Source organism: Coniosporium apollinis, assembly GCF_000281105.1.
Source record: "Coniosporium apollinis CBS 100218 chromosome Unknown supercont1.26, whole genome shotgun sequence".
Lineage (NCBI taxonomy): Eukaryota > Fungi > Ascomycota > Dothideomycetes > Coniosporium > Coniosporium apollinis.
In genome coordinates this window covers 286,986-310,397 of record NW_006913288.1, presented here as the reverse complement: position 1 = coordinate 310,397, position 23,412 = coordinate 286,986, and the positions used below count along the sequence as shown (strand labels likewise).

General features: G+C 54.6%; 9 protein-coding genes across 9 annotated transcripts; 4 read left to right on the top strand and 5 right to left on the bottom strand.

Moving 5' to 3' along the window:
* Positions 1-130: 130 nt before the first annotated feature.
* On the bottom strand, positions 131-696 carry W97_05695 (uncharacterized protein; the record flags this gene model as incomplete). The annotated part of the gene is made up of 2 exons (XM_007783429.1): positions 131-246; positions 567-696. The coding sequence occupies 2 exons, from the start codon at positions 694-696 to the stop codon at positions 131-133; spliced, it is 246 nt and encodes an 81-aa protein (XP_007781619.1).
* A 66-nt stretch (positions 697-762) lies between these two features.
* Positions 763-1,464, bottom strand: W97_05694 (uncharacterized protein; the record flags this gene model as incomplete). The annotated part of the gene is made up of 3 exons (XM_007783428.1): positions 763-780; positions 840-1,055; positions 1,141-1,464. 3 exons carry the CDS (start codon positions 1,462-1,464, stop codon positions 763-765), a joined length of 558 nt encoding a protein of 185 aa, XP_007781618.1.
* A 3,397-nt stretch (positions 1,465-4,861) lies between these two features.
* Positions 4,862-7,229, top strand: W97_05693 (uncharacterized protein; the record flags this gene model as incomplete). The annotated part of the gene is made up of 3 exons (XM_007783427.1): positions 4,862-4,980; positions 5,035-5,196; positions 5,324-7,229. The coding sequence occupies 3 exons, from the start codon at positions 4,862-4,864 to the stop codon at positions 7,227-7,229; spliced, it is 2,187 nt and encodes a 728-aa protein (XP_007781617.1).
* Positions 7,230-7,978: 749 nt separating this feature from the next.
* On the top strand, positions 7,979-9,314 carry W97_05692 (uncharacterized protein; the record flags this gene model as incomplete). Its single annotated transcript, XM_007783426.1, has 2 exons — positions 7,979-8,163; positions 8,213-9,314. 2 exons carry the CDS (start codon positions 7,979-7,981, stop codon positions 9,312-9,314), a joined length of 1,287 nt encoding a protein of 428 aa, XP_007781616.1.
* Positions 9,315-9,851: 537 nt separating this feature from the next.
* On the bottom strand, positions 9,852-10,538 carry W97_05691 (lipoyl(octanoyl) transferase; the record flags this gene model as incomplete). Its single annotated transcript, XM_007783425.1, has 1 exon — positions 9,852-10,538. The coding sequence occupies one exon, from the start codon at positions 10,536-10,538 to the stop codon at positions 9,852-9,854; it is 687 nt and encodes a 228-aa protein (XP_007781615.1).
* Positions 10,539-12,333: 1,795 nt separating this feature from the next.
* W97_05690 (uncharacterized protein) lies at positions 12,334-13,010 on the top strand (the record flags this gene model as incomplete). The annotated part of the gene is made up of 2 exons (XM_007783424.1): positions 12,334-12,406; positions 12,460-13,010. 2 exons carry the CDS (start codon positions 12,334-12,336, stop codon positions 13,008-13,010), a joined length of 624 nt encoding a protein of 207 aa, XP_007781614.1.
* Positions 13,011-13,704: 694 nt separating this feature from the next.
* W97_05689 (uncharacterized protein) lies at positions 13,705-14,697 on the bottom strand (the record flags this gene model as incomplete). The annotated part of the gene is made up of 3 exons (XM_007783423.1): positions 13,705-14,210; positions 14,282-14,581; positions 14,637-14,697. 3 exons carry the CDS (start codon positions 14,695-14,697, stop codon positions 13,705-13,707), a joined length of 867 nt encoding a protein of 288 aa, XP_007781613.1.
* A 3,850-nt stretch (positions 14,698-18,547) lies between these two features.
* W97_05688 (uncharacterized protein) lies at positions 18,548-20,441 on the top strand (the record flags this gene model as incomplete). Its single annotated transcript, XM_007783422.1, has 2 exons — positions 18,548-19,104; positions 19,157-20,441. The coding sequence occupies 2 exons, from the start codon at positions 18,548-18,550 to the stop codon at positions 20,439-20,441; spliced, it is 1,842 nt and encodes a 613-aa protein (XP_007781612.1).
* A 982-nt stretch (positions 20,442-21,423) lies between these two features.
* Positions 21,424-22,368, bottom strand: W97_05687 (uncharacterized protein; the record flags this gene model as incomplete). The annotated part of the gene is made up of 1 exon (XM_007783421.1): positions 21,424-22,368. One exon carries the CDS (start codon positions 22,366-22,368, stop codon positions 21,424-21,426), a length of 945 nt encoding a protein of 314 aa, XP_007781611.1.
* Between the last annotated feature and the right edge of the window lie 1,044 nt (positions 22,369-23,412).

The following is a 23,412-nucleotide window of genomic DNA, read 5'->3' as shown; positions in this document are numbered from 1 at the left end:
GATTGCTGATCGTATACGTGAAGTTGCTGAGCTAGCACATTCATGCCGGCCAACGTCAAAACCCCAAGGGTTCTTGTACAATAAGTGAGAAGGCGGGACAGACGAATCCTAGCTCTTGTATCCACCGTAGTCATTGTTGCCATAGGCAGCAGGCTGCGGCGACGGTGTCGACGCAGAGGAGAGTCGGTGCGAAGGGGCTCGAGGACGGTTTCGCACGGGACGAATGATGGTGCTTGTAAGGGCCTTCTGTTCCTGTCAGCGTGTTCAATAGCGGCTTAGAGAACAAAAGGGGAGGTTCTTACCGGTCCAACCACCACGCCGGCTATGCAAGATCTTCGCAAATCCCCGGCTCAACACCATGCTAAGGCGTGTGATCCCACGGGTCGGAAGCTACATACCTGTCTTCGGAGAATCCGAAGCTGCTCAGTACGGTTTAGCATCCCAACCCGCCGGTGGACATCTTCTCCGCCGGCTTCCATCGAACCAGACATTCACCGATTGAAATGCCTCTTGTTGCCAGTGGTTGGGGATGTCGCTTGCAAGAGAGATACGGCCCAGAACCTTACCGTATGATGCAGCGCGGTCATACAGCATCTGCTGGATACCGAGGAACTGATTTTGCACCACATCGAACGGGCCGTGAGCCCAGAGAATGACTTGCCCTTCGAGTTCAAGCACCGAGGGCGGTTGAGACATGAGAGGAAGGAACCCCAGAGGGATGCACTCGGCACGCGCGCTACACTGACAGAGCCAACGAGTTCATCACCTGGGCCGGAAGGTCTGGGTAATCTTGAGATCAGTTCTCCACTGCGAACGGGCCGTGGGCCAAGACAAATCACCTGGCCCTCGAGCTCGTCGATGCACTCAGGGCGGCTGAGGGACACCAAGGAGAAGTCCCCTAGGGTGATGAACTCGATGAGCCACTCTCCGCCGCGAATGAGCGCTACGTCGTCCGCAGCTTCCTGTGCCGAGCTGATGGTGTCAAAGGCGAAATACAGTTCGCCTTGGATCAGGACGCGCTTCACAATGTTGATACAGGCCTTGAAAGACGGCCGCTGCGCTTTGAGTTGATCATTGCAGTTAGCAAGGGTGTCGTAGAGGGTGTGAGGGAGAAAGTCAAGATGAGCAAGAAAAGCTTACCTGCGGTCGGATGAACGAGGCCTTTTCCTGTCGCACCATGGCCGAGGGAGAAGCCGGGTCCAGGACCCGCATGCTCCACTGAAGGGCGGCCACCTGGCGGCTTAAGCTCTCTGTATAGAGATTGTTTCCGCTTTTGGGAAACTCAGTGGGGGCAATTGGATGGTCACGAGGGCAGCCGCCGTCCAAATCTCCGAATGTGAACCAGATGCGCATGGCCAAGTTTATCTGCCACTCTGGCTTCTGCTGCACAATCATCTCGTAGCTCTGGACGCCGTTGGTCGGGAAGTGGTGGTGTCCGAATGGTGTCGCTGGAGACATGCCCATTTGTGCCACGGCCTGTTGATGAGACACCGAAAGCTGGCCCGTCTGGTCGGCCCAGTTGCAGCGGATAGTGCAACAACCGTCGATTGAGTACAGCCACTTCGAGAAGATCTTGTCTGTGAATAACCATCAGCTGTTGTTTCACAGCGCGCTCAGCTTCAACAGAACTCAAACGGCACAAGAAGCCAGTAAGCATACATGGTCAGCGAGCTGTCCGATCTGTGTAGCCAGCCAGAGTCACTCAGAGCCGGCAATCAGAATCACCAGCTATTGATAGAACGGGTTGCAGCCGACCGCACGGGTAGATCCACTGGGACAAAAAACTCACCTCGCTTCCGCACACGAACAGTCCATTGTCCGGTTAAGCAGTCGTGATGCAAAGGAAGTAGACGTGGAGGGCGAGCACGGCCGCTGCCGTGAGGTTGAAGCTATGAATGCGAGTGGCCGACCGGTGATGGATCCGCCAGAGCAATCAGAGACCGAGGTGCTCAACGATGGCCCACAACACGGCGAAGAGGATATGGAGGATGCCGACGCCGTCGAAGTTTGGCTTGCCGAAATCAGGTTCGCATATTCGTTGTCAGCCCCAGAGAGCAGTCTGATACGGCGCCGACGGCCCCCGGGGCTGCGCAGAGGAAGTAGACGGGGATGGCAAAGACAGCACTGCCATGAAGAGTTGGCACAAGTGTGCATAGCTGCCATATCGACAAAGATCCCCCTCGAAGACGATTACCTTGGTGCAGCGGCTGGTTCTGACTCTCCACCACATTGTGTGCTGGTGGAAGAGTCGAGAGGGAGATCGTTCGCCCAATGCTGACGACGACGCCAGGGTGCTGCGCTGCGCCGATGTCCGAGTCAGTACGGTTCGAAAGCGAATGGCTGCTTTACAACGCTCGTTGTGGGCTAACTAGAAGCCATGGCCTCGCGATGCCAGGTCGGTGGACGCTCGACTGCAAAAGATCTTGGGTTTGAAGGAGGGTGCTATTCAGAGAGGAAGTCAGTGGCATGCGCGAAGTTGACGACCAACCGCGCTGCTGAGATCTAAGAGAGCGGTGACAATACATGAGGTAGACGGGCTCATCTGGAAAGGAATGATGGCTTGAACTGACCTTACGCTGGAAGAACCTCAGCGCCGTGATTCCACACGGCGGGCCTGTGGCAAGAGTCAGTGTGTGCGGACCATCACCACTGCCGACGAAGAAAGCGGATTGAGACTGGACGATACCTCGCGAACGATGCTGGCTCGGCGGCGACTCGTTAGATCAGGAGAAGGGTGACACGCGTTCATCATGGACATTGACGCGTATTCATGAAGCTCATCTCGATATCAAAATGCTCCTGAGCGACAGTAATTGTTGTCGATGAAGGGGGCGGCTTGTCGGGTGGAATGACTGAAGATCTGACAAGGTAACTCACCACGAAGGGAACCGCCGCAGGGGCACATGGTCAATGGACACACAAACCCGAGTCCGAGATTCCCCGGATGCAAGAAGTGATTCGAATGTCAGCTCCAAAATGTTGAGGCGGTAGTTGAGTTGGGAGGAGACTGAAACGAAGTAGATGTAGGCGACGGGCAGTGTGGGTGACTGCAAGGCCTCCCTCTCCCTGACTAAGCGAATCAGCTCGCCCCCTTGCGTCACGCCTTACACGCTCTTGCAGGGCTACAAGGCGCGCAGCTGGCCTTGGGATGACATTCTTCATGAAATTGTTGGAAGCTATGAAAGCACCTAAGCGTCTACTTACACTCCCTAAGGCTCTCTGGACACCCTACGCCCGCAGTACCCTATCGTCCCTGACCCGCAAGACATCGCATTGCCACTACGAATCTCCCCAGCAACGGGACTTGGGCCACAACGCCTTGGCTTGAACCACCCTCCCGCGCCAGAACTCCCAGCCTTCCGAAGCAATGTATCTGTATCGCGTCTCGAAGCGCCAAAGACCCAGCAGCACCACTCTTTTTCCACAGGCAGCACGCTCTGCTTCAGCGTGACAGAAGAGTTAACGCGCCTTAGCTTCACTACTTTCTTCCCTGATCAATGAACTCCGAGGTCAGACACGAATATCTTCCGAAAGTAAAACAGGAGCGGCGGCTGCTCGAAATCTTGGGAAGGTAAGGAACCAGCAGCACAGGAGATCAGAGCCAGAACTAAAAACCGTTGCGCCTGAGTATTCTGCAACGGTTTTGAACGAAGAACACTTGACACTCAGGACGCTCCGGAAGTCAGGGAGTACCACACGGGTGAGAGTTCAAGTTTTTCATATTCCTGGATGGAAAGGCGACAAAGCAGTCAGCAGAACATCCGGTTCTTGCAGAACGTGAAGACAATGAGATGGACCCTATGGCTCGGCGGCAGAATCCTCAGCGAGGGCTACCGTTGTCTGAGCCGTTCGATCCAGCATCGACCTCTTAGAGATTAGGTGTGTCGACATCACAGCTTGCTGGCAGGCTGTACGCTTACTGCGGAGAGTAAAACGCGCACTTTATCATCCGCGCTGGAAGGACTGTTGAGCACCTGGAAAAGACTCGCTCGGAAGGGGAAGGCCGATTTCATGAGATGGACAGGGCTTCTCTGGAGAAAGTCATGCCGGATGGGTCGGTCTTGAGGCACATACCAGACTTCCCCTGGTTGACACCAACGATCGTCGATTCTGTATCATTCAAGTATCCGTCCGCGACAAAGGGGATAGAGTAACTTCGGAGACTCCAATCTCAGGGCTCGTTCGGCTCAGCACATCATTCCCGAGCCGGGAATTGAAGCACGCACATTAGCACGGCGGAAGGCTATGAAGCTCTGTAATGTATAAGAAACGAATCCATTCGGACTATGGTGAAGCAGTGGATTCGAGGTTGGACCGCGAGTATACGGTCCGGTCAGCGCTCTCACAGGAGACCACTTACATGTATACTTGCCCGCAATAAATGCGCTCAACATGAGGGCAAGCAAGACTGTTGGCGACGCCTAGCAAGCAACAAGTGACATAAAACCGAGTAACCCCTGAGCTTTCGTTCGCGGGCTGCTTAACCCGAGGGCGCCTCGACAGGAATCTTGAACCGCAGTGGTAGACTACATAACGCTCAGAATCATTTCACCGTAGCAATTGAAACTAGTGCAAGCGTTTCAGTGATGCTTTAGAGCTACAGGCGGGCATGAGGCATGATTGAAGTTGGCACAAAGTCGAAGCCAAGCGGCCTCGCTTGCGGCGGCGGCGCTTGGGGAATCCTTGGTCATGAGCGCTGCCACATCGTCATCTTGGCTGTGCACTTGTCGCATCTGCAACAACCCGGCGCAGGTTTCCTTAGTGCGTCCGTCTACCTGCTATCTTGGTGGTCATGTAACATGTTGCGCAAGAACTTGCATGCGTCGTGCTGTACAACAGCACACAACACACGGCCGCCAGCATGACTGAGCCCGCACCGACCGAAGCAGTTGGAGACGCCGCCCAGGATGTTGAAGACAACCCATACGAGCATCAGCAGAAGCAGGAGGAGAAAGAGGAGCAGGACTTCCTCGATCCAAGGTTCGCCTCGTCTGAAATGCCATCTGGCTTAAGCACGAGCTGACAGCCTTACAGTCGATGGTGGCTCGCGTCGACAGCTATACCACTGTTTGCTGGTACCTTTGGGCCTATAGCTAACGGCTTCAGCATATGCGCCTTGGTGGAGAATTGGAGAGACCATGTCCCCATCGGGGGTGCTGAGAATGTGGACTCGACACCCGTTGATGACCCGTCGTTGTAAGTATATACGCCGTTCCGCACGCGTCGCCGTGGAGAAGAGCTCGCTGTATTAGCGAGGACTCAGGGCTCGCCTCCTACACACATGCTGCGCAGACCGGCGGAGCTGACGATGTTCTACTACCAGCCTCATTGCGGTCAACTCAATCTCTCTCATATGCGCCCTCGTAGCAAATGCGGCTCTCCTACTCAACATGGCCCGTCGGATACCCTTCGCCATCGCACAGCCTATCACCATTGTCGGATGGCTGGTGTCATCCCTCCTACTTATAGCTCTCGTATCAGTCGCCAATACACCTGTCTTCCGGATAGAGCCTCGGTCCGAGCACGTCCTGACACAGGCATACTACTATGCAATCATAGCGGCTGCTTTATACTGCATCATAGCTTGTGGAATGGTCATCACGGTGGTTGGCGCACATAGAGGGCACTACGAGAAAGAGTTTAGATTGACCATGAGCCAGAGAACGCTCATGTTACAGACCATCGGCTTCATCACATACCTGCTGCTGGGCGCGTTGGTGTACTGTAAGGTTGAGAACTGGAAATTTCTGGACTCCGTGTACTGGGCGAACTTCACACTGCTGACGGTTGGCATCGGCACTGACAACCATCCTATGACGCATCTTGGGAGGTCCCTACTCTTTCCGTACGCAATCGGTGGCATTGTGATGCTCGGTCTGGTGGTTGGATCAATCCGTTCTTTGATACTGGACAGAGGCAAGCACAAGCTGACGGCCAGGATGACCGAGAAGAAGAGGGAGGAAGCGCTTTCCAACATCGATTCCGAGAAACGTACCATTAAAGTTGGCTTCAAGACGCTTTCGTTCGAACAAAAAGGGCTCTCGGAAGTTGAGAGACGGGAGCAAGAGTTCAACATCATGAGAATGGTACAAGAAAGCGCCGAAACCAGGCGGAAGTGGATCGCCCTCGCATTTTCGACGATGGCCGCTCTCGGATTGTGGTTCATCGGCGCAGCTGTCTTCCAAGTCACGGAAAGAAAACAGGGATGGACTTACTTTGTGTCGCTCTACTTCTCTTACACGTCCCTTCTCACGATTGGCTATGGCGATTTCCAAGTGCAAAGCAACTCTGGAAAGCCGTTCTTTGTCTTTTGGTCACTGTGTGCAGTGCCGACGCTCACTCTGCTCATAAGTAATATGGCTGACACCGTCGTTATCGGGTTTCGAGATATTACAATCTGGGCTGGATCAATCACCGGTCTGTTACCAGGCGAGGCTGGCTTTCGAGAGACAGTCAAGACTACGGCTGCAAAGATCGATGTGAAGAACCTCTTCAGCAAAGGGGACGCTTCTGGGAACCCGCCGCCGCCCGGATTCGCTGCCACTGGAGGCAAGGACGAGCAGAACAAGAAGACTGCGACTGAGGACTTTGCTATGGATCGTGTCACAGGTCATATCGAAGACGAAGAGCTACGCGAAGCCGAAGAAGCCGGCGAACGAGGTGATCCGATTGAGCGAGACATACATTTCTACCACTATCTGCTCGCCAAGGAGCTCCGTAACGTCATGAAGGATGCCGAATCATCGCCACCGAAACAGTATTCCTACCACGAATGGGCGTACTATCTAAAACTCATTGGACAAGACGAGGCCGATCCAAAGCGTCACCGCAAACCGCCTGTCGAACCCAACCGAGACAGAAGTAAGGGAGACGGGGGCCCAGATGTCGCCAAAGCACACGGCGAGGATGAGGACGGACAGCCATACGAGTGGAGCTGGCTGGGCACGCGCAGTCCGCTAATGGGCAACAAGAGCGAGGCCGAGTGGATCTTGGAGAGGTTGGCCGCCACGCTGGAGGAGGAGCTCAAGAAGATGAGGTCGCAAGATCCTTCGGAGCGCAAGCAGAAGCCGCCGGTGTCGATGGATGATCTAAGGCAGCGGAAGAAGCCGAAGGAGGAGCAGAATAGCAGTGGTGAGAGCAGCAGTGGCGGGAAGAGTAATGGTGAGAAGAGCAGTGATGAGGAGGAGAGTCGCAGTCGTTCTTCCAAGGACCGCAAGAAGGAGCAATGAGACCTCGTCTGCTCCTATTCGTCATCACGTGATATCGCTTACTGCACTGAGCAAGCTTGAAGGCCCGGTGTGCAGCTTCGTCTCTTTCGAAACACAGCAAATGGCTTTTTGTTCTTGCCCCAACTCTCAGTCATACTTAGCGAGGCGTTCTGGGTGTGCTGTAGATAGATTACACCGGCATTGATGGAGCAAAGAGCGGGGCCACGTTGCGCTCTGCGATTGTCATAATCAATCTCCCTTCGCCTAACGTACGGGCGTGTAGGTGCAGGTGTTGCTCCAAGGGCAGGGTCTGGAAGGCAAATGCTGCCACCGCCCTCCGTCTAAATTCTTTGCCCCCTTCCAAACACCATCCTCCGTGAATTTTGTCCGCCGTGATTTGGCCTATGGTCAAGCGCCCCGGATTTCACTCTCAAAAGACGCACTCTTCACAGTCACGAACTGCATAAGTCCTGGTCACCTTGTCCGCTGTGGCAAGACTACCCGGCTTCACGGCAAGTAGATCTTGTACCGACTTTCACTCATTGTATGACCACATGGTCACTTGTGCCAACCGACCTTCGGCTTAGCACAGATAGTGAATACATACACTCGACGAGCCGCTCATAAGTTTACCAGCAGTCCTTAGAGCGCGGCTTCGATAGTGTTGGCTCGTGTCCACCGACTGCACGTCTACTTGCGTTCTCAACCCTTCTCCTCGGTCTCTTCTCACTCACCCACATCTTCGACAGAAGTTTTCACTCAGATCTATTATGGCTCGGGCTCTCTCACGTGGCAGCATCATCGCTATAAGTCTTTGCATCGTTGGCGCGGTCGCTCTGATCACCATAATCATACTATTCCGGTGGCAGAAAGACAGACGTAGGCAGAAGACGAGGACCCTAAGGACCTGGCGCAATGGCGTTCAGCCTGGTCAACGGGAGCCAGGACGCTTGATGTAAGCCACCTTGTCAGATTACAGGTACAACATGAGCTTATTCGCCTAGACCGCTACAGAACTTCTCCCTGAACGACAACTTCGCGGAGGACGCCCAAGCCATGCGAGGCACCACTATACCCGGAGAACCGTCTCCAAGGGACACAGAACAAGATCTCCACACGTCGCAGCAATACCACGCAGGAAGAGAGCAGCGGGCCAGGCTGGCGGCTCTGGCGACGAACAACTTGACCCTCAACGACAACCTGCCAGTAGATCGTATCCTAGGAGCACTAGGCAACGGTGCCGACATCGCAAATGCGTCTGAGTCTAACATTCCTCCCGGTGGCCCAGCCGTTCACCCTGAGTGGGCAGCTCGGAAAGCACTCCAAGCCGGGGAGATGGAGGCTCAAGGCAAGTCCGAATCAGAGATCATGTGCGCCAGCGAGATGGAGAGTTCAATCGCAGGCGCTGCGCCTGTCGAAGGCAGCAGTATGGCACGCTGGCAGCGCGTCATGGGCAACCAGGACAGTCAGGCACGTGGATTGGGTCTTTCATTCGGACATCGGCGAACAAACCCCATCTCGGTTACGAGACTGGCACCTCTGCGGCAAGACTCCGCTGAGTCCACCCCACCGCAACGCATGGAGAGACCAACCCGCATGTCCTCGCTCCGACCACCAGAGGCAAGACCAGCACAACAGCCCACGCCGCCACCACTCGCCCGTCTCGGCGCCAATCGGCAGGTCACTCAACCCTTCTCAGATGCCTCAGCCGCACCCTCCCCCCTCCGTCCCCAGCGCACCTTCCCCTCCTCGGCAGAGCGCCAAGGCAGCTCGCCACGTCCGGCACGGTACTACTTCGACCTATACGACGCCGCCATCTCCCCCCTCTCCCAACCGCTAGGGATACAAATCACGTCCGCCACCCCTCGTGCACCGTCCCCGAATCCCGTTACTCAGCGGAGAGTTGATCAACCGCATCTCGATGAGCGGTATCTGGAGCCGCAGCCGGCGGACGCGGGCGTGTCGGAGCTGTCGGCGGTTTCGCTGAGTGAGACGGTCTTCCCGAGGAGGGGGGAGAGTGAATCTGGGTGGGTGGGAACGGAGCTGAGTTTTGACCCGTGGAGGGAGAGGGTTGGTGGTGGTGGCGGCGGTAGGGGAGGGAGATGAGCGATCAGGGGGGACAGGGGGGTTTGGTGGATATGCGGCTTGGGTTATGGAGCCGTGATAGAGAGGTCTTTGTTGTGTTCACAGCAAGTCGTTTGTCCTGGTGATAGGGCCTCTAATTGAGCCTTGGGTGTTCCAAGGCTTTATGCATGGTACTAGAATGAGCATCTAATATAGCTGTCACGTGATCTCGTGTCGTGAATGAGCTCTTGTCGCGCCAAGAAAGGCTCCGTTGTGAAGCTCCCAAGGGCCGGCGAAAGAGTCCGTTGCCGCATGAATAGCCACTCATTGCCCTGGAGGTGGAGAGCCTAAGCACACCGTCCACGGCTTAAAGACAGCTCAGGGGACGCTGTTAATTCCATGCGGATGCGACGGGCCGAGGTGTCTCAGATCATAGTAGACTTTCTCTTTTGCCGGCGTGAGAAGCAGTCTAGCACGCAGCCTCACCGGATCAGCTCCACAAGGTGACCTCGGGAGGCCCAGCCGAGCGGAAATCTGCAGTGACTGCACCCTCGATACCACGAGCGTATGACCCGAGGCTCAGTCGATGATCCTAACCTGCGTTTCTTCGATCCCAAGACTCTTCCCGAATTCCTCCACAAACGCAGCCGCCACATCTCCCACGCTCACATTGGCTACCCCTTCCTGCTCAAAACTTGTCGTCTTCTTCCCTTCCAACCCACACGCCACAATCCTCTCAAACCACCACAGATCCGTATTCACGTTTATCGCAACCCCATGGCTGCTCACATTCCGCCTCAAATGCACCCCCAGCGCCGCAATCTTGCTCTCCTCGCTAACCCACACGCCCGGATTCTCCGTCGTGATGCCCTTGATCCCCCAGCGCGCACACGTCGCAATCACAGCCTTCTCAAGCAAACACACATACTCCCGCGGCGAGATCCCATGCCGCTTCAAATCAATCACCGGATACGCGACCATTTGCCCCGGGCCGTGAAACGTCGTCTGCCCGCCCCTCAGCGCCTCAACGAACTCAGCCCTGCCATTATCGCGCAGGAAGGCTTGCTGTGAGGCGCTGATGTGGCCGACCTCACGCCGGCCGCAGGCGTAGACGGGCTTGAACTCGGCGGTTACGATGGCTGGGTTTGGTGGGGTGGAGGAGGGGTGCGCTTTGTGGGCGAGGAGTTTGGCGACGAGGTTGTCTTGGATTTTGGACACGTGGCGGTAGCTTACGATGCGGGGGAGGGAGAGGTGGGTGAGCCACATGGGGGGAGGGGTGCTTTGTCGTGTTGCGGTGGGAGCTTCGTGAGAGTTTTTGATGACGCTTGAGAATCTGGGGAAGCTCGTGGGTTGCGGGACGGGAGATCTCCGCCCTTGGCATTGAGCTCCCACTCATAAAAGCCACTGCGTGCAGACCTGGCACACATACCCGGTGAGAAGAAGGACTACCATGTAGATAATGGCACAAAGACGGGGGTTTACAAAGAGGTGATGCTCCAGGGGATCTCCAACACGGTCGCAGACGGCCAACCCGATGTGAACGGCCGCAACAGCTGAACACGTTTAGATGCAAGCTACTTTACAAGTCACCGTTCTTGAAACGATCAAGCCGTCGTTACCAGTTGTATTTGATTGCGCTGTCCTATTAGAGTATAGCAAGTCAATAATTACATCGCAACGCAACATAAACTAGCCTGGCTGCTCGGAGTGGAGATCTGGAGCCCTTATTACCATCACATAATTCAAGCCCGCGAAGGCCAAGGCCACCGTGAAGAATATTGCTACCTGCTTGGCATGAGCTTAACATTCTTGAACACAAGCACATCAGAATCGAGGCTTACTTCCGTACCATCTCCTGAGTTAGATGCTCCCGCACTGCGACCAATTCCCCATACATGCACAATCAAACCGGCTATGGAAAGGAGGATGCTAACATTCAATAGTAGTTCGGGAATCTGCCAAGCATATAATTTAAACAGCCGTGGCTTGTACTGATCACCATCTCTCTTGCCAAGCACTGCTCTAACCTTACGAAGGGCTTCTGGAGAGCCGCCTAGACTGTGAAGACTTATCGAGAGCTTTGTGGAAGTACATATCGACATGAGAGACATAATCAGACCGCTGTACCAGTATGTCTTGGTCCACCATGGCGAAAGGGCAATGTTGCGCTAGGAAAACGCGTTGATAATGACACCAATGAGAAGGATGCTCTAGGGAAAGACACTTACGTTGGCCGCTGGATCTCGAAGCAGATAAACTAGGCCTATAGTGAGTGTGACTGAGGAGAGCTCAGCAACCCTATCCTCACGCCATTTTGGCTACAAGGACATTCTATTTCCACTTCGTCGTCCTCTACGAGTAAATTTGCAATCCGACTTCGGATAGCCTGGTCCGCCGGCACAATGATGGATCCAAAGGCCCTAGCAATCCTGGCGAGCAAAGTATCCGTTCCAAAAGCCAGCTCTTTTCTTTCACGTTCTGACATGTGTACAAGCTCTGAGAGGGTTTAATATTTGATGGCTGAAGTAATATTAAAGGCAAAGTGTCGGAACTGGTAACAGGAACTGCAAGGGGCGAAGAGATCAACCGCAGGTAGCGTTGTCAACGAAGAAGCAGTATTTGAGCATTCAATCAAGTTGAGCGGTTATATGTCTAAGCCTCAGAAGGCTGAGGCCAGCTGCGCTATGCTCCGAGGGCTCGGCGGGTTCATTTACAGCCACACAAACAAGGCGTAAGGGATGTGATTCAATGATCCGAGGAGGCTATAGTGATGGTTTTACGGCGTCCCGTCGTGCCATGAGAACGTCACGAACGACTACATCAGTAATGGTGGACTAAAGGAATCCGTAGATTGAAGAGCTCATGGGCTCACGTGCTCACGCACTCCGGACGTGGATCCCGAAATTTACCCGCTCCGCAAATGCTGCGGAAGTGGGGAGCTGCACAGGAGCATTGTCAAAAGGCAAACCTGATATTTAAACATATACTAGATGACCTGAATCTCATACGAAGCTCTCGATAGTAAACCAGTCACAAGCTCACCTCAACCTCCACTACTGCCATGAAGCTCGAGCCGCAGGGCTCAAAGCCCCAAGCACCACAGAAACCCACCAAGCTCGCCCGGCTGCCACCCAGTAAGCCACCCACCAGCAATCTACCTGTGCTCGCTCTCGACTAACCGCCCCAGACGCGCGAATTGAGAAACGGCCCCTCCTCCACGCCCCAATCCCCTCTCCCTACGCCAGCGCCGCCTCTCAAAAGGTCATCTACGTGTCCTCCAAAACACCCTTCATCTCCGCCGTGAAGCGCGTCCGCAAACTCCTCAAGCAAGCCGAGAACCGCGCCACCCAGAGCAAGATCGACAAGCACGGCACCACCGCGCAGCGTATTGAAGCCGCTGCGAAAGCTGCGCTCGAGGGACGCGGGAAGAGCGAGGAGGTCGTGGTTAAGGCGACGGGGAAATGCATCGAGAAGGCGCTGAATGTTGCGCTGTTTTTTCAGCAGCAAGGGGATTGCAACGTGAGGATCAGGACGGGGACGGTAGCGGCGATTGATGATATTGTGCTAGAGCCGGCCATGGCGAGGAGCAGCCATGCAACGGACGAGTCTCAAAGCGGAGACATGGAGCTGGATGCGGCTATGCCATCGGTTAAGAAGGTGAAGAAGGAGGTGGAAGAGATGCCGGAGACGCGGATTAGGCATACCAGCGTTATAGAGGTGGCTGTGTCGCTGCGATGATGGGCTCAAACGCGTTGATCTCTCAGTTCTTTGAACAATCCGGAGCCACACAGGACCCCTGGACACCTGCTTCGTCCAACTTACGGACTCCCGATATAGTGGCCTTGTATCCTAGGTAGAACCCCATCACGCAGTTCTAACCCCGTAGCGCACTTGACTAATCTCTATTTCAGTGCGATGTCACTTCGCAGACACTATGATGCTGTCGCGGGAACGAGAGTGGCTACGTCCACGCGCAAAAAGCTGCGCGTCCAGCGTGTCGCTCTTCGACCATGCTGGGAAGCGCGACGCAGTTCTATCATTGTGGGGCCATGGCGTCTATGGCGAACCCAGAAATGAGCTGATGGCTGTGGTTTTGCTCGACAGCAACACCAGAAGGGAGATACGATGCAGGGGTTACTCAATCGAAGGACTATCTGCTGGGTATCGGAACGGGGAAACTCTTTTTTGATAGGTCCTTCCAGTTGGACGTTGTGGATTTTTTAAGGGAAAAAAAAGCTCCAGCTGCCGTTCGGCATCGCTTTACGACTACGAGCGGTCATACTTCTGAGCTTGTCTGCAGCTGCATTCGTGACAAACTCGAGTCATATTCGGAAGTCGTCCAATCATGGAGCCTTACATGTTCTCCTATCGAAGCAGAACCTCTGTCGTCAAGACATCATAACACCCAGCCTCGCTGTCGAGTCCGGCCAGGCTACCACTCAATAACCTTCTCATTCTGCCAAAACAGCCCCGCCTTCCCGCCAATATCCCCTATCGCCAGCATCACCGGCGTCTGCGCGCCCTGATCCGGCGTCTTCGCGCCCCCACCCCTCGTCATATCCGTCTTGACATACCCCGGACAGCACGAATTCACCAGCACGCCCCTCCCCTTCCCCTTCTCCTCCTCCGCAACCACTCTCGTCATGCCAATGATACCAGCCTTGCTCACGGCGTAGGCGGCGCTGGGCCACCCTTGCTGCTTCTCGTTGCCGGCTGCGACGGCGGCCTTGAAGTCTTCCATGAGCTTGGTGACTTCGGGCACGGACTTGGCGGAGAGGAAGCGGGTGCGTATCGCGTCGGAGTATTTGGATAGGTGGCCGGACATGCTGGCGACGTTTACGAGGCGGCCGTTCTCGCGGATCAGGGGGAGGAAGTCTTGGGTTGCTTCGAGGGTGCCGTAGTAGTTGACCTGGAGGGTCTTCTTGACGACGTTGGAGTCTGTGGTGAGACTAGTCAGTGCCCTTGACAGCTGTGGCAGAGTGGTCTGGGGGACGGTAGGCGTTACTCACCAAATCCCGTCATAGCAAGTCCAGCGTTGTTGATCACAAAGTCGACGCCCTGCGGATGTTCCTTCTTCAAGAAACTCGCGAAGTTGCGAATGCTGTCCGTGGAGTCTATGTCGAGCTCATGGAATTTGACGTCGGTCAACCCGCCGTCTGCGGCGAGTGCCTTAGCTTTCTTGAGCTCGGCATCGCTGTGAATGTTCTTCAAGGCTTCTTCGCCACGGCCTCTGTCTCGAGCGGTTAGGTATATTAGAAGTGGACCGTTGTTGTAGGCGGATTTGGGATACTGCAGCGCGAGCTGTCGGACTGGATGCGTTGTTAGCGGGGCAGCTGTATCGAGGTAGGATGAATTGGCACGTACCTATTGCGAGTCCGATGCCCTTGTTAGCTCCAGTCACTGCTCCAACACGACTGTAAGACATTTTGTAGAGCTCTAGAATTTATGAAGTGGGCGGAAGCCATCGTGCGCGGTCGGTGTTTATGTTCATGATGAGCATTTCTAATCGAAGGGATCGACAACGTCATCCGCGGCGATCAGATTTGGTGCCTGAAGATCAGCGCTCCAGGCAAGGCCGACACAACCTGCAACAAGCACAGATCAAGGGCGGAACTCCGCTTGTGAACGACATTTAGATATCTGGACGGCCAAGAGCCATCCGGAAAGGTGGTTGCCGCGTTAATAGCTGCTCGTAGCCCTGGAGATGGATAGCACTAAAGCGCAGTCCGCAGCTTAGAGACACCTTAGGTGGTTAATGCACTGAAGTTGCAAACTGTTAAACATCTTATACTCTCTATCGCATGGAATGGTCTAGCTGGTCTGCGGTTGCTAAGGTCATGAGTCCAGCTCCATCGTGAATCCAGTATCTAACAAGCTGGAGCAGAGATGCGACAGTTAACACTCCGCGTGGCCCTTGGGCCACATATGAAGGATCATGCGGAGGTGGTTGGTACCAGGCGTTGGTGCGATGGCTTGATAAGAACCCCGTCCTCTCATATTCCTCTTTCGTCAACAGGAATGCCGTCCACGAAGAGAGTCGATGCCGCTCGTGTTGGAGACCGGGGAGTTCAACAGCATACGGGGTTTTGCACAATCCAGAACATTCTCTCACACGGTCTTGATGGTCGTTCGTTCACAGGTTGCGAAATCTGCGTCCTTTCCGGCTGTGAACATCCCTATTCGACGAAACACAGAAGCTCCCTTCTCAAGAGGCAACAGCATAAGACCATCGATAAAAGTGTAGTCTGCGTACTGTTGCCGCTTCTCTAATCCATAGAATATTCTGACGGTCGCGAGGCAGTATATCCAGCCAGGCATCATAGACGCATCATCAGAAGTATCTGGTTGCCCATAAAGGTCGCGGGGTCGTGCGGCTTGTATCACGCTCTCATTATTCGAGCCTCCATCTGATCGTCCGTCCGGTTCTCCGCCTGGTTCTTTGTCTGCCAATGTCGCTCTCTCTTCCCACGTGATCGAATGGGGAGGTTTGAACCAGACCACTTTCAGAGCATCTCTGAGCCTAAGGTGCCCAGCCGTAACAGCGCCGAAGGTAATCGACTGAGATAGCAGCGTAGCTGTGCACTCGAGGACTGTGCATCTGTACGGCACACGATCAGAGGCAGGATTGTACCACAGCTGCGAATCGATTGAGGCCCATGACCAGGAGGGTGCCCGATAAAATTTCGGTCGTGGCTTCAAGCATTCGGTGGATGCTCTCCAATTGATCTGCCAGAAATATGGGCTTCCCAGAGGCCTGCAACGTAGGGGATTCTCGAGAGATTCGAGAAAAGTTCGGCTATGCCTGCAAGGGCGATTAATTTGTCTTCGGTATTGGTCATGCTGCGACGGGTGTACACTGCCAATACCGATGCCCACTGATCCAGAACTCCGAGTAGCCGCACTGGGGTCAACCTGAGCTGCGGTTCCCTAGGAGCGAAGAAGTAGCTCGGCAATCGGTCTTGTCCGGCTGGACTGAGTAGTGAGTTTCCCAAATTGAGTACGGACGTCTGGCATTGGTACTGCAGCGTGTGCGACGCATAGAAGAGCACGCGGCGAGATAGGAGGGTTTCTTGCAGCGTCCAGGCCCTGAGGTTGATTGGTTCTTTGCTAGCCTATAGTATGCTTTCCGCCCTTCATGTCTTAAAGATACGGTTCCCGTTCTCCCGTTCGGGCATGGAAATGGTACTCTAAATCTAGGCCCGGGCGGAGGTCTATCGCCAAGGAATCCAGTGCTTGCACTGGATGAGTTCGAGGCGACGATAGTGACGCGTGAATTCTTAGAATGTAGCGCATGTCTGCAATTTCTTTGGTCTTGTCTTCATCAGAATCCTGCACTATGCACAGCGCGTCGACCCACAGAAATTTATCCCTAGTCTTTTGGTACAGTATATGGCATCCTTGACAGTCTGCGAGAGCTTTTGCATGTCAAGCTGATTCAGATTGTATTGAAGGGAATCTAAAGTCATGTGCCTTCCTGACGGTCACCCCAGCAATACGACAGAGCAGCATAAGAGCCGATCCTTCCGTTAGACAGAAGTAGTCTGGGTTGATCTGGATGATCACGGGGCGCCACCTCAATCATCCTTGTGGGTAGAGGCCCTTCTTGGGGTTCCTCACACTGCTCATGCAAAGCGCAGTCCCTAATCCAAGCTCTGGCTTCTTTGAAGGCTGCTTCTGTGTTGACTCTTGTTTACAATTCTCTAGCAGGCACAAACTTCGATGCTACATCATCTGCGGTTGTGAATGCGTGAACCCGGCCGACACACCGGTTGATCCGCAAGCGAAAAGTGGGGCAGCCTCGTGGAGTCTCATGTTGAAAAGGAACTCGATGATGGAAGGTGATGTTCAGCCAGGTGCCAGTGGCTCTGACTTCAGCTCAGTTTCCCCATTCCCATTGAAATTCAAAATCAGCTGACACCAACCGCATCCTCGCCTGGCCGACTTCTTCACCTTGCGCAGCGTTGTCTTGTAGTGAAAGTAGACTTTGTCGTCTTTGCCGTCAGTCCAACAAACTTCGGCGAATTTCTCAGACGAGAAAACTTCACTCCGGCATCGGTCACACACAAGGGAGCTGGGATCGATCACTTCGGCAGGGGCTTCATCGAGCAGAGGCCGATCACAAGGACTGTGTTTTCCGGCGGGGTTGTACGGCAGATGGGTAAGCAGTTGCTCAGGAGAGGGTCCCTGATCCTCCTCCATGTTAACCTTGACGCAAGAATGCCTGGAGTTGGTTTCTTGGTAGACAAGCGGCAGCCTGAAGCTGAAGGCTGCTTAGTAAGCGGAATGAGAGATGGAACGTTGAATGTCCTTATGTACGATTACGACAGCCACACGAGGCTCTACGTAAAATGCTTTGCGTCGTGTATCTCGTCTTCGCGTAACGGCAAGAGACAACAGAGAAGGTTACAGATATCTACGTATCAGTGAGTTAGGAAAAGGGTACTAAAAGATCCGATCTCGTGGACCATCAATAGACGCAGAGGGCTCTCTAGACACGAAGCGAACTCGATACTCAGGGTTCCTAGGTTGCTAGCCTTCTCCAGGATCCAGACAAATCTAGAGAGTATTTGGTTTAACGCTCGTTGACTTCGATGGACTCGCGCGGCTTGGCCCCGTTTCAGCGTCGGCCACAGTCTGTGCTGCAGTACTGCGGATTGGCTGGGGATGGAGTGGATTGCTTGTCCGGCACTGGCGGCGCCCCTGAAGCAAATCGGGACTCTCCAGCTGTTTGTGCTGAATGCGTGCAGCCAGCACAGTCGTACTGAGCATGTCAGCACACCACTCCCTCATCCATGAGGCTGACCGTTGTCCTTTCTCCCATTCACTCCTTCCGAATTGCTTCAACTTGCTGTAGCAGTCGCCCTGGCCCTTCGACGGTGTGCTAGAGCTGTAGCTAGCGGTAGCCGCGCAGCCCGTACCGACCGACGCAGGGCCCGCTGAGGAAGCTCCTGGATCCCTGACAATCGACAGGTACTGCAAATTAACCACAACGAAGAGGAAATTACTGACTGATGACTTTGAAGAGCGTGGTAGCAGCTGTTTGATAGTGCAGAGCATACTTTGCTTCGTCTCACTCACCTCGGACCCTTCTTCTCCACACAGGGATCATTTCGCGCAGGCGTGAATCCTCCATCGTTCGTAAAGCCGTCCCAAGTCGAAGCAACAACAGACGCGACATCCTCGTCACTCCACGCGATTGAGCGCGACAATCTTCGGAAATGCTAAGCCCATCGTCTCCGCCTCGTCAATCGAGCGCGCCGCCAGAAGCCGGTGGAATGGCGCAGACTGCAAGACCGAGCATGGAAGGGCAGCAGCCGCGGAAGACGAGCTTCGGATTCCTTCGTCGGCAGAAGTCTGGCGATGTCCGCCCAGCTGCCGACCGCAGTACTTCCTCAAGCAGCAGGCTCAACAAGAAGCAGAAGGCGCTCGCCCAAGAGGAGCTCGCTCGGCAACAACGCGAAGCCGATGCTGCTTCGAAAGAACCTCCACGCCTTCCCTCACATTCCCCACTACCCAAAATACACACCTTCGGTGCAGACGAGCGACCCGACTCCATCGCAATCATCTCAAACCAGCTTCGTGGCTACGCACCAGCCGGGAACTACAGCAGGCCTGCAACCGATTCCAAGATGAGCCCGAGTCCACCTCACGGCGTCTCGGTGCCTCCCGTACCTGGCAGCTCACCAAGCACTCGGAACGGCGAGTACATCGACCCATACGCGAGGACTGAAAGCATGACCCATCGAGGCCGCTACAGCTACGCCAGCAGTGCTGTGAGCGCAGTGAATAGCCCAAGGAGGGTTAGGAGAAGGAAGGATCCTACGCCTTTCAAGTGAGCGACATCGCCTTCCCCCCTGCTTCTGTCACTAATCGTATCCGCACAGCATTCTCATTGTCGGAGCCAAGAACTCTGGCAAGACGTCGTTCATCGACTTCCTTCAAACCTCACTTAAGCTACCGGCCAAGAAGAGGCACAACACTCCGTCTCCTCCTAGAACCGCACTGCCTCCGGACTCACCCTTCACCTGCGAGTACATCGAGAGTGAGATTGACGGCGAGAGGATCGGCCTGACGCTGTGGGACTCACAAGGCTTGGAGAAGAACATCGTAGACCTGCAATTGCGAGAAATGTCCACGTTCCTCGAGTCAAAGTTCGAGGAAACCTTTACAGAAGAGCAAAAGGTCATTCGAGCACCCGGCGTGAGGGACACTCACATCCACTGTGTCTTCTTAATATTGGATCCGGGCAGACTTACGGCCAACATCGCCGCTGCCCAGCACACGGACACGCACGCCTCGTACAAGTTCAACACCCACCAGCGCTTCGTAGGTGTCCTCGATGACGACTTTGATCTTCAGGTCCTGCGGACGCTTCAAGGCAAGACAACTGTCATTCCAGTGATCAGCAAAGCCGACACAATCACCACGGCTCACATGACTCTTCTGAAGAAGTCAGTGTGGAACAGCTTGAAGGAGGCCAAGCTCGACCCGCTCGAGGCGCTTGAACTCGGCGACTCTGACTCCGAAGAGGCTGACCGCCTTGACGAGCGCGACGAGGACGACTACCTCCATTCCTCTTCCGATAATGACGAGAAGCCTACGATGCCTGGGAAGTCCTCGGCGCCATCTTCTGACGATGACCATTCGGACAACTCCTCAACTGACCTGTCATCTCCGCCACGTGACGCATCACCTGACCCTTCCGGAGCCATATCGGTCAACAAAGTCCGTCTAGCTGCGGGTCACGGCCGCACCGCGTCCGCAATGTCTGCCCGTCTTGCGTCAGCCGAAGCCAACGGCGATGACGCACGCTACCTCCCTTTCAGCATCATCTCTCCGGACACTTATGAGCCAGGTATCATCGGCAGACGGTTTCCGTGGGGCTTTGCGGACCCATACAACGCCGAGCATTGCGACTTTACAAGGCTGAAGGAGAGTGTCTTCGGCGAGTGGCGGGCGGAGCTGAGGGAAGCCAGCCGAGACCGCTATTATGAAGGGTGGAGGACCAGCCGGCTGAAGCGGACCCCAAGAAAGACTACGGTTGCGGCTAGGGATAGCAACACGAACGGCGCAGCGAAGGCGATCAGCTCTAGCCCGTACACCGCCGACTATCAAGGCAGTCCTGAGGCTCCCAGGCAGCTGTATCGCGGCGTTAACGCCTACCAGTAAGAGGAACACACCACTACGGCATGTTAGGTTCCCAGCAGCACTTTGATTCATCTTGCCGTAACATGCCGAAGCATGTCCTGGGTCGTATGCTGCGTTCTTTTTTTGATTCTGGTTCTGGTTCCCATCCTCTCGGCTGCATAAAACCCCAGGCATGGGAACCACATACTTCTTTCTTCTGCCGTTCTACGACCTCTTCCGCAATGTACCGCATCGAGTATTCCAGTTTCTTGCGCTCTACATACCAATACCCGTACATCTCGCCCAGGGGAGATTTCCGTTTGTATACCCAGTTCGGCTCTCGCATTATCTGTCATACTTCAAGGACCCTGGCGTCATGTTCACGGCCTCGGTGGATGCTCTTGCCTTTCTTGTGGGTCAATTTTTGGGCGACTTTAGTAGGATATAGGTAGTGTTCAAGAATTGAATAGCAACACATCCTCTTTCTTCACTGCTCGGACTGGGTGGTTGTTCAAACTAACCTCCAGTCTGAGCCGGCATCCTAGAACCTCGATCCTCCTCCTAACATGCGGAAACAGCTCCTCTACCAAGAACAGCTTCACATACCTTCTTGGGTTACACTCAACCCCGATCACGTGTGAGCAGCGCGAAACAACAGGGCTCCCCTCGGCTCAACCTGCCCGCCTTCTCACTCGCCGTGCCATCTCCGTGACCTGAATCCGCCGCAACTGGACAGGCGTGCAGGCGGGGCTGGCTGGGCTTCAGCAAGGTGTCCTCTTGCCTTTCACAGATGGGGACCTACACAACTCCTTCAGTCATGCTCATGGCCTGATGGAGTACCTGAAAGGTCAAAACTTGGTACTGGTACAGGATATCGCGCCCTAGAGGTAAATGTAAAGAGAATTGAAGACGCTTTATGCGACAGCGAATTTACAAGTTTTGCAACACTAGACACACCGCCACCTCTTCCACAACTCCCCGTCCTTTCTCTCTGCTACCACAGATCATCTTCTCATTGGCACACTCACTCCCCAGTCTCAATCGCCGCAACTTCCCTCATCGGCCTCCACGGCTCAGCATCTCCCCATCGATCACTCGTCAAGCCCGCACTCCCCGGGTTCTTAAACCCTCTCTCCATCTGCCTCTCATAGCTCACCTGTCTCAACCTATCGCTCTCCCTCGGCGTCAAAGCCAGATAAATCTCCACACCAACAAGATGCATCAATAACGCCATCCACAACGCCATTCCGAAGCCCACGCCCAAGCTCGCAGCAATCTGCTCCGGTCGTCCGGCCGCAAAGCTCGCGTGCACGATGACGAGGCCGTCGACTGTAGAGTTGGGATTGCTGCACTGGGGGTAGAATTCCTTTACTGAATCCTCGGAGTCGTAGATGAAGCTGATCTCGTCGCAAGACCTCGTGGTGTAGTAGGAGCCGAGCCTTGTGATGATGAGCGCGGAGAGGATCATGATCAGACGCATCGTGATGATGGTGCCGAGGTAGAACATCGCTCGCAGCATCCAAGCGCGATGCTGGTCGATCTGGAGGCGCTTGATGTTGTAGTATGCGAGGCCTATGCTGGTGGTTGTGAGGATCACGAGCATGCCGACTCCCGCTTGGGTGTCGAGTGTCCCGCCGAAGGATCGTCGGCAGATCATGAGGGCTCCGACGTTGGATATGAGGACGAGAAGGATGATGACGTAACCGTTGATCCGGTGGAGGATGAGCAGTTTGTATCGGATGACGGGGACGAATTGCCAGACCATGAGGAAGCCGACTGGCAGGATGGTGCCGAGATGGAGGGTGATGCCGATGCGATAGACGCCGGCGTGGTACCAGTACCACTCGCCAGGTGAAGTACTATTGGCGAAGCTGGTTTTGGCGGTGCCTGCGATGTTGAGGTAGGGCAGACGCGCCAAAGTGAAGCCCATTATTGCGCCTGCGAAGATGATGACTGGGAAAATTAGCATGATGAGGAGGCGATCAGTGGGTTACGCTTACAGAGTGTGAAGTTGTACCCCTTCTGGAAACCGAGAAGACGGTAGACTCTGTGCCAGAATGTCACGAACTTATTGGGAGTCTTCTCCTCTCGGGAACTGGCTGAGGAAGGTGGAGTTGTGGTCCGCTCCACATTGACAGACGTATCTGGATGCATTGTGTAGATTGAGAGAATGCTGGGACCGAGCAAAGGAAGATAAAGTAGATAGGAGATCGAGTGATGCTGAAATTGTTTGACTACTCCGTGGAGGGGAGATAGACTTTTATATACTTGCAGGATTTCACGCTCGATGCGGAGCTTGACAGCATCACCTACGTGGGAGGAGTCGTAGGCGAAATAGCCTGATTAGGATACCAAGTCGCTCTTTGCAAATCCTGTTCAGCCGGAAAAGCAGTGAGGGGGAACGCTCATTTGCAGAATAATACCAGAGGCTCAGTTGAAGGCAGGACGGCTGTGGTCGATGGAAGAGCGAGCCGCAGCATATTGCACTAGTATCTGGACAGCATTTCGACCTTCTCATTGGCCGAGATATTAATCTTCACCAATCATTTGCCATCTCCAAAAACACAAGGCTGTGGCAGCAGTCATCGGAGGTCAACGTAGAAGTTGACTCCAGTCCTATTCGGGTGGAGTTTGCGCTGCGCTACCAAGCCTCTTCGAGCGAGTTTTGCGACCCGCCTTGCACGTGTATGGACCAAGGGTTAGTAAGAAAAGGCGTTGCCGCATAGAAAGCGAGTCGTGAACATCACGGTGGATAACCTAAAGGCAGTTCCAAGCTCACAAACGTCTTTGGGTGATCGATGCATGAGAGTATGACGCAGCTATATGGCTCACAGTCTTTATCGAATGGAACCGGTCTGGTTCTTATACACTCAAAAGGATACTAAGTCCAGCTCAGTGGTGACTTGATCTTGAGAACGGTAGCGGCTACGAGGCGGCAACGACCTTTTTGAATGTCCCTTGGACGTTGGCCCAGAGGAACACCCCGTGACCCCAGATCTTCAACAACTGCCCT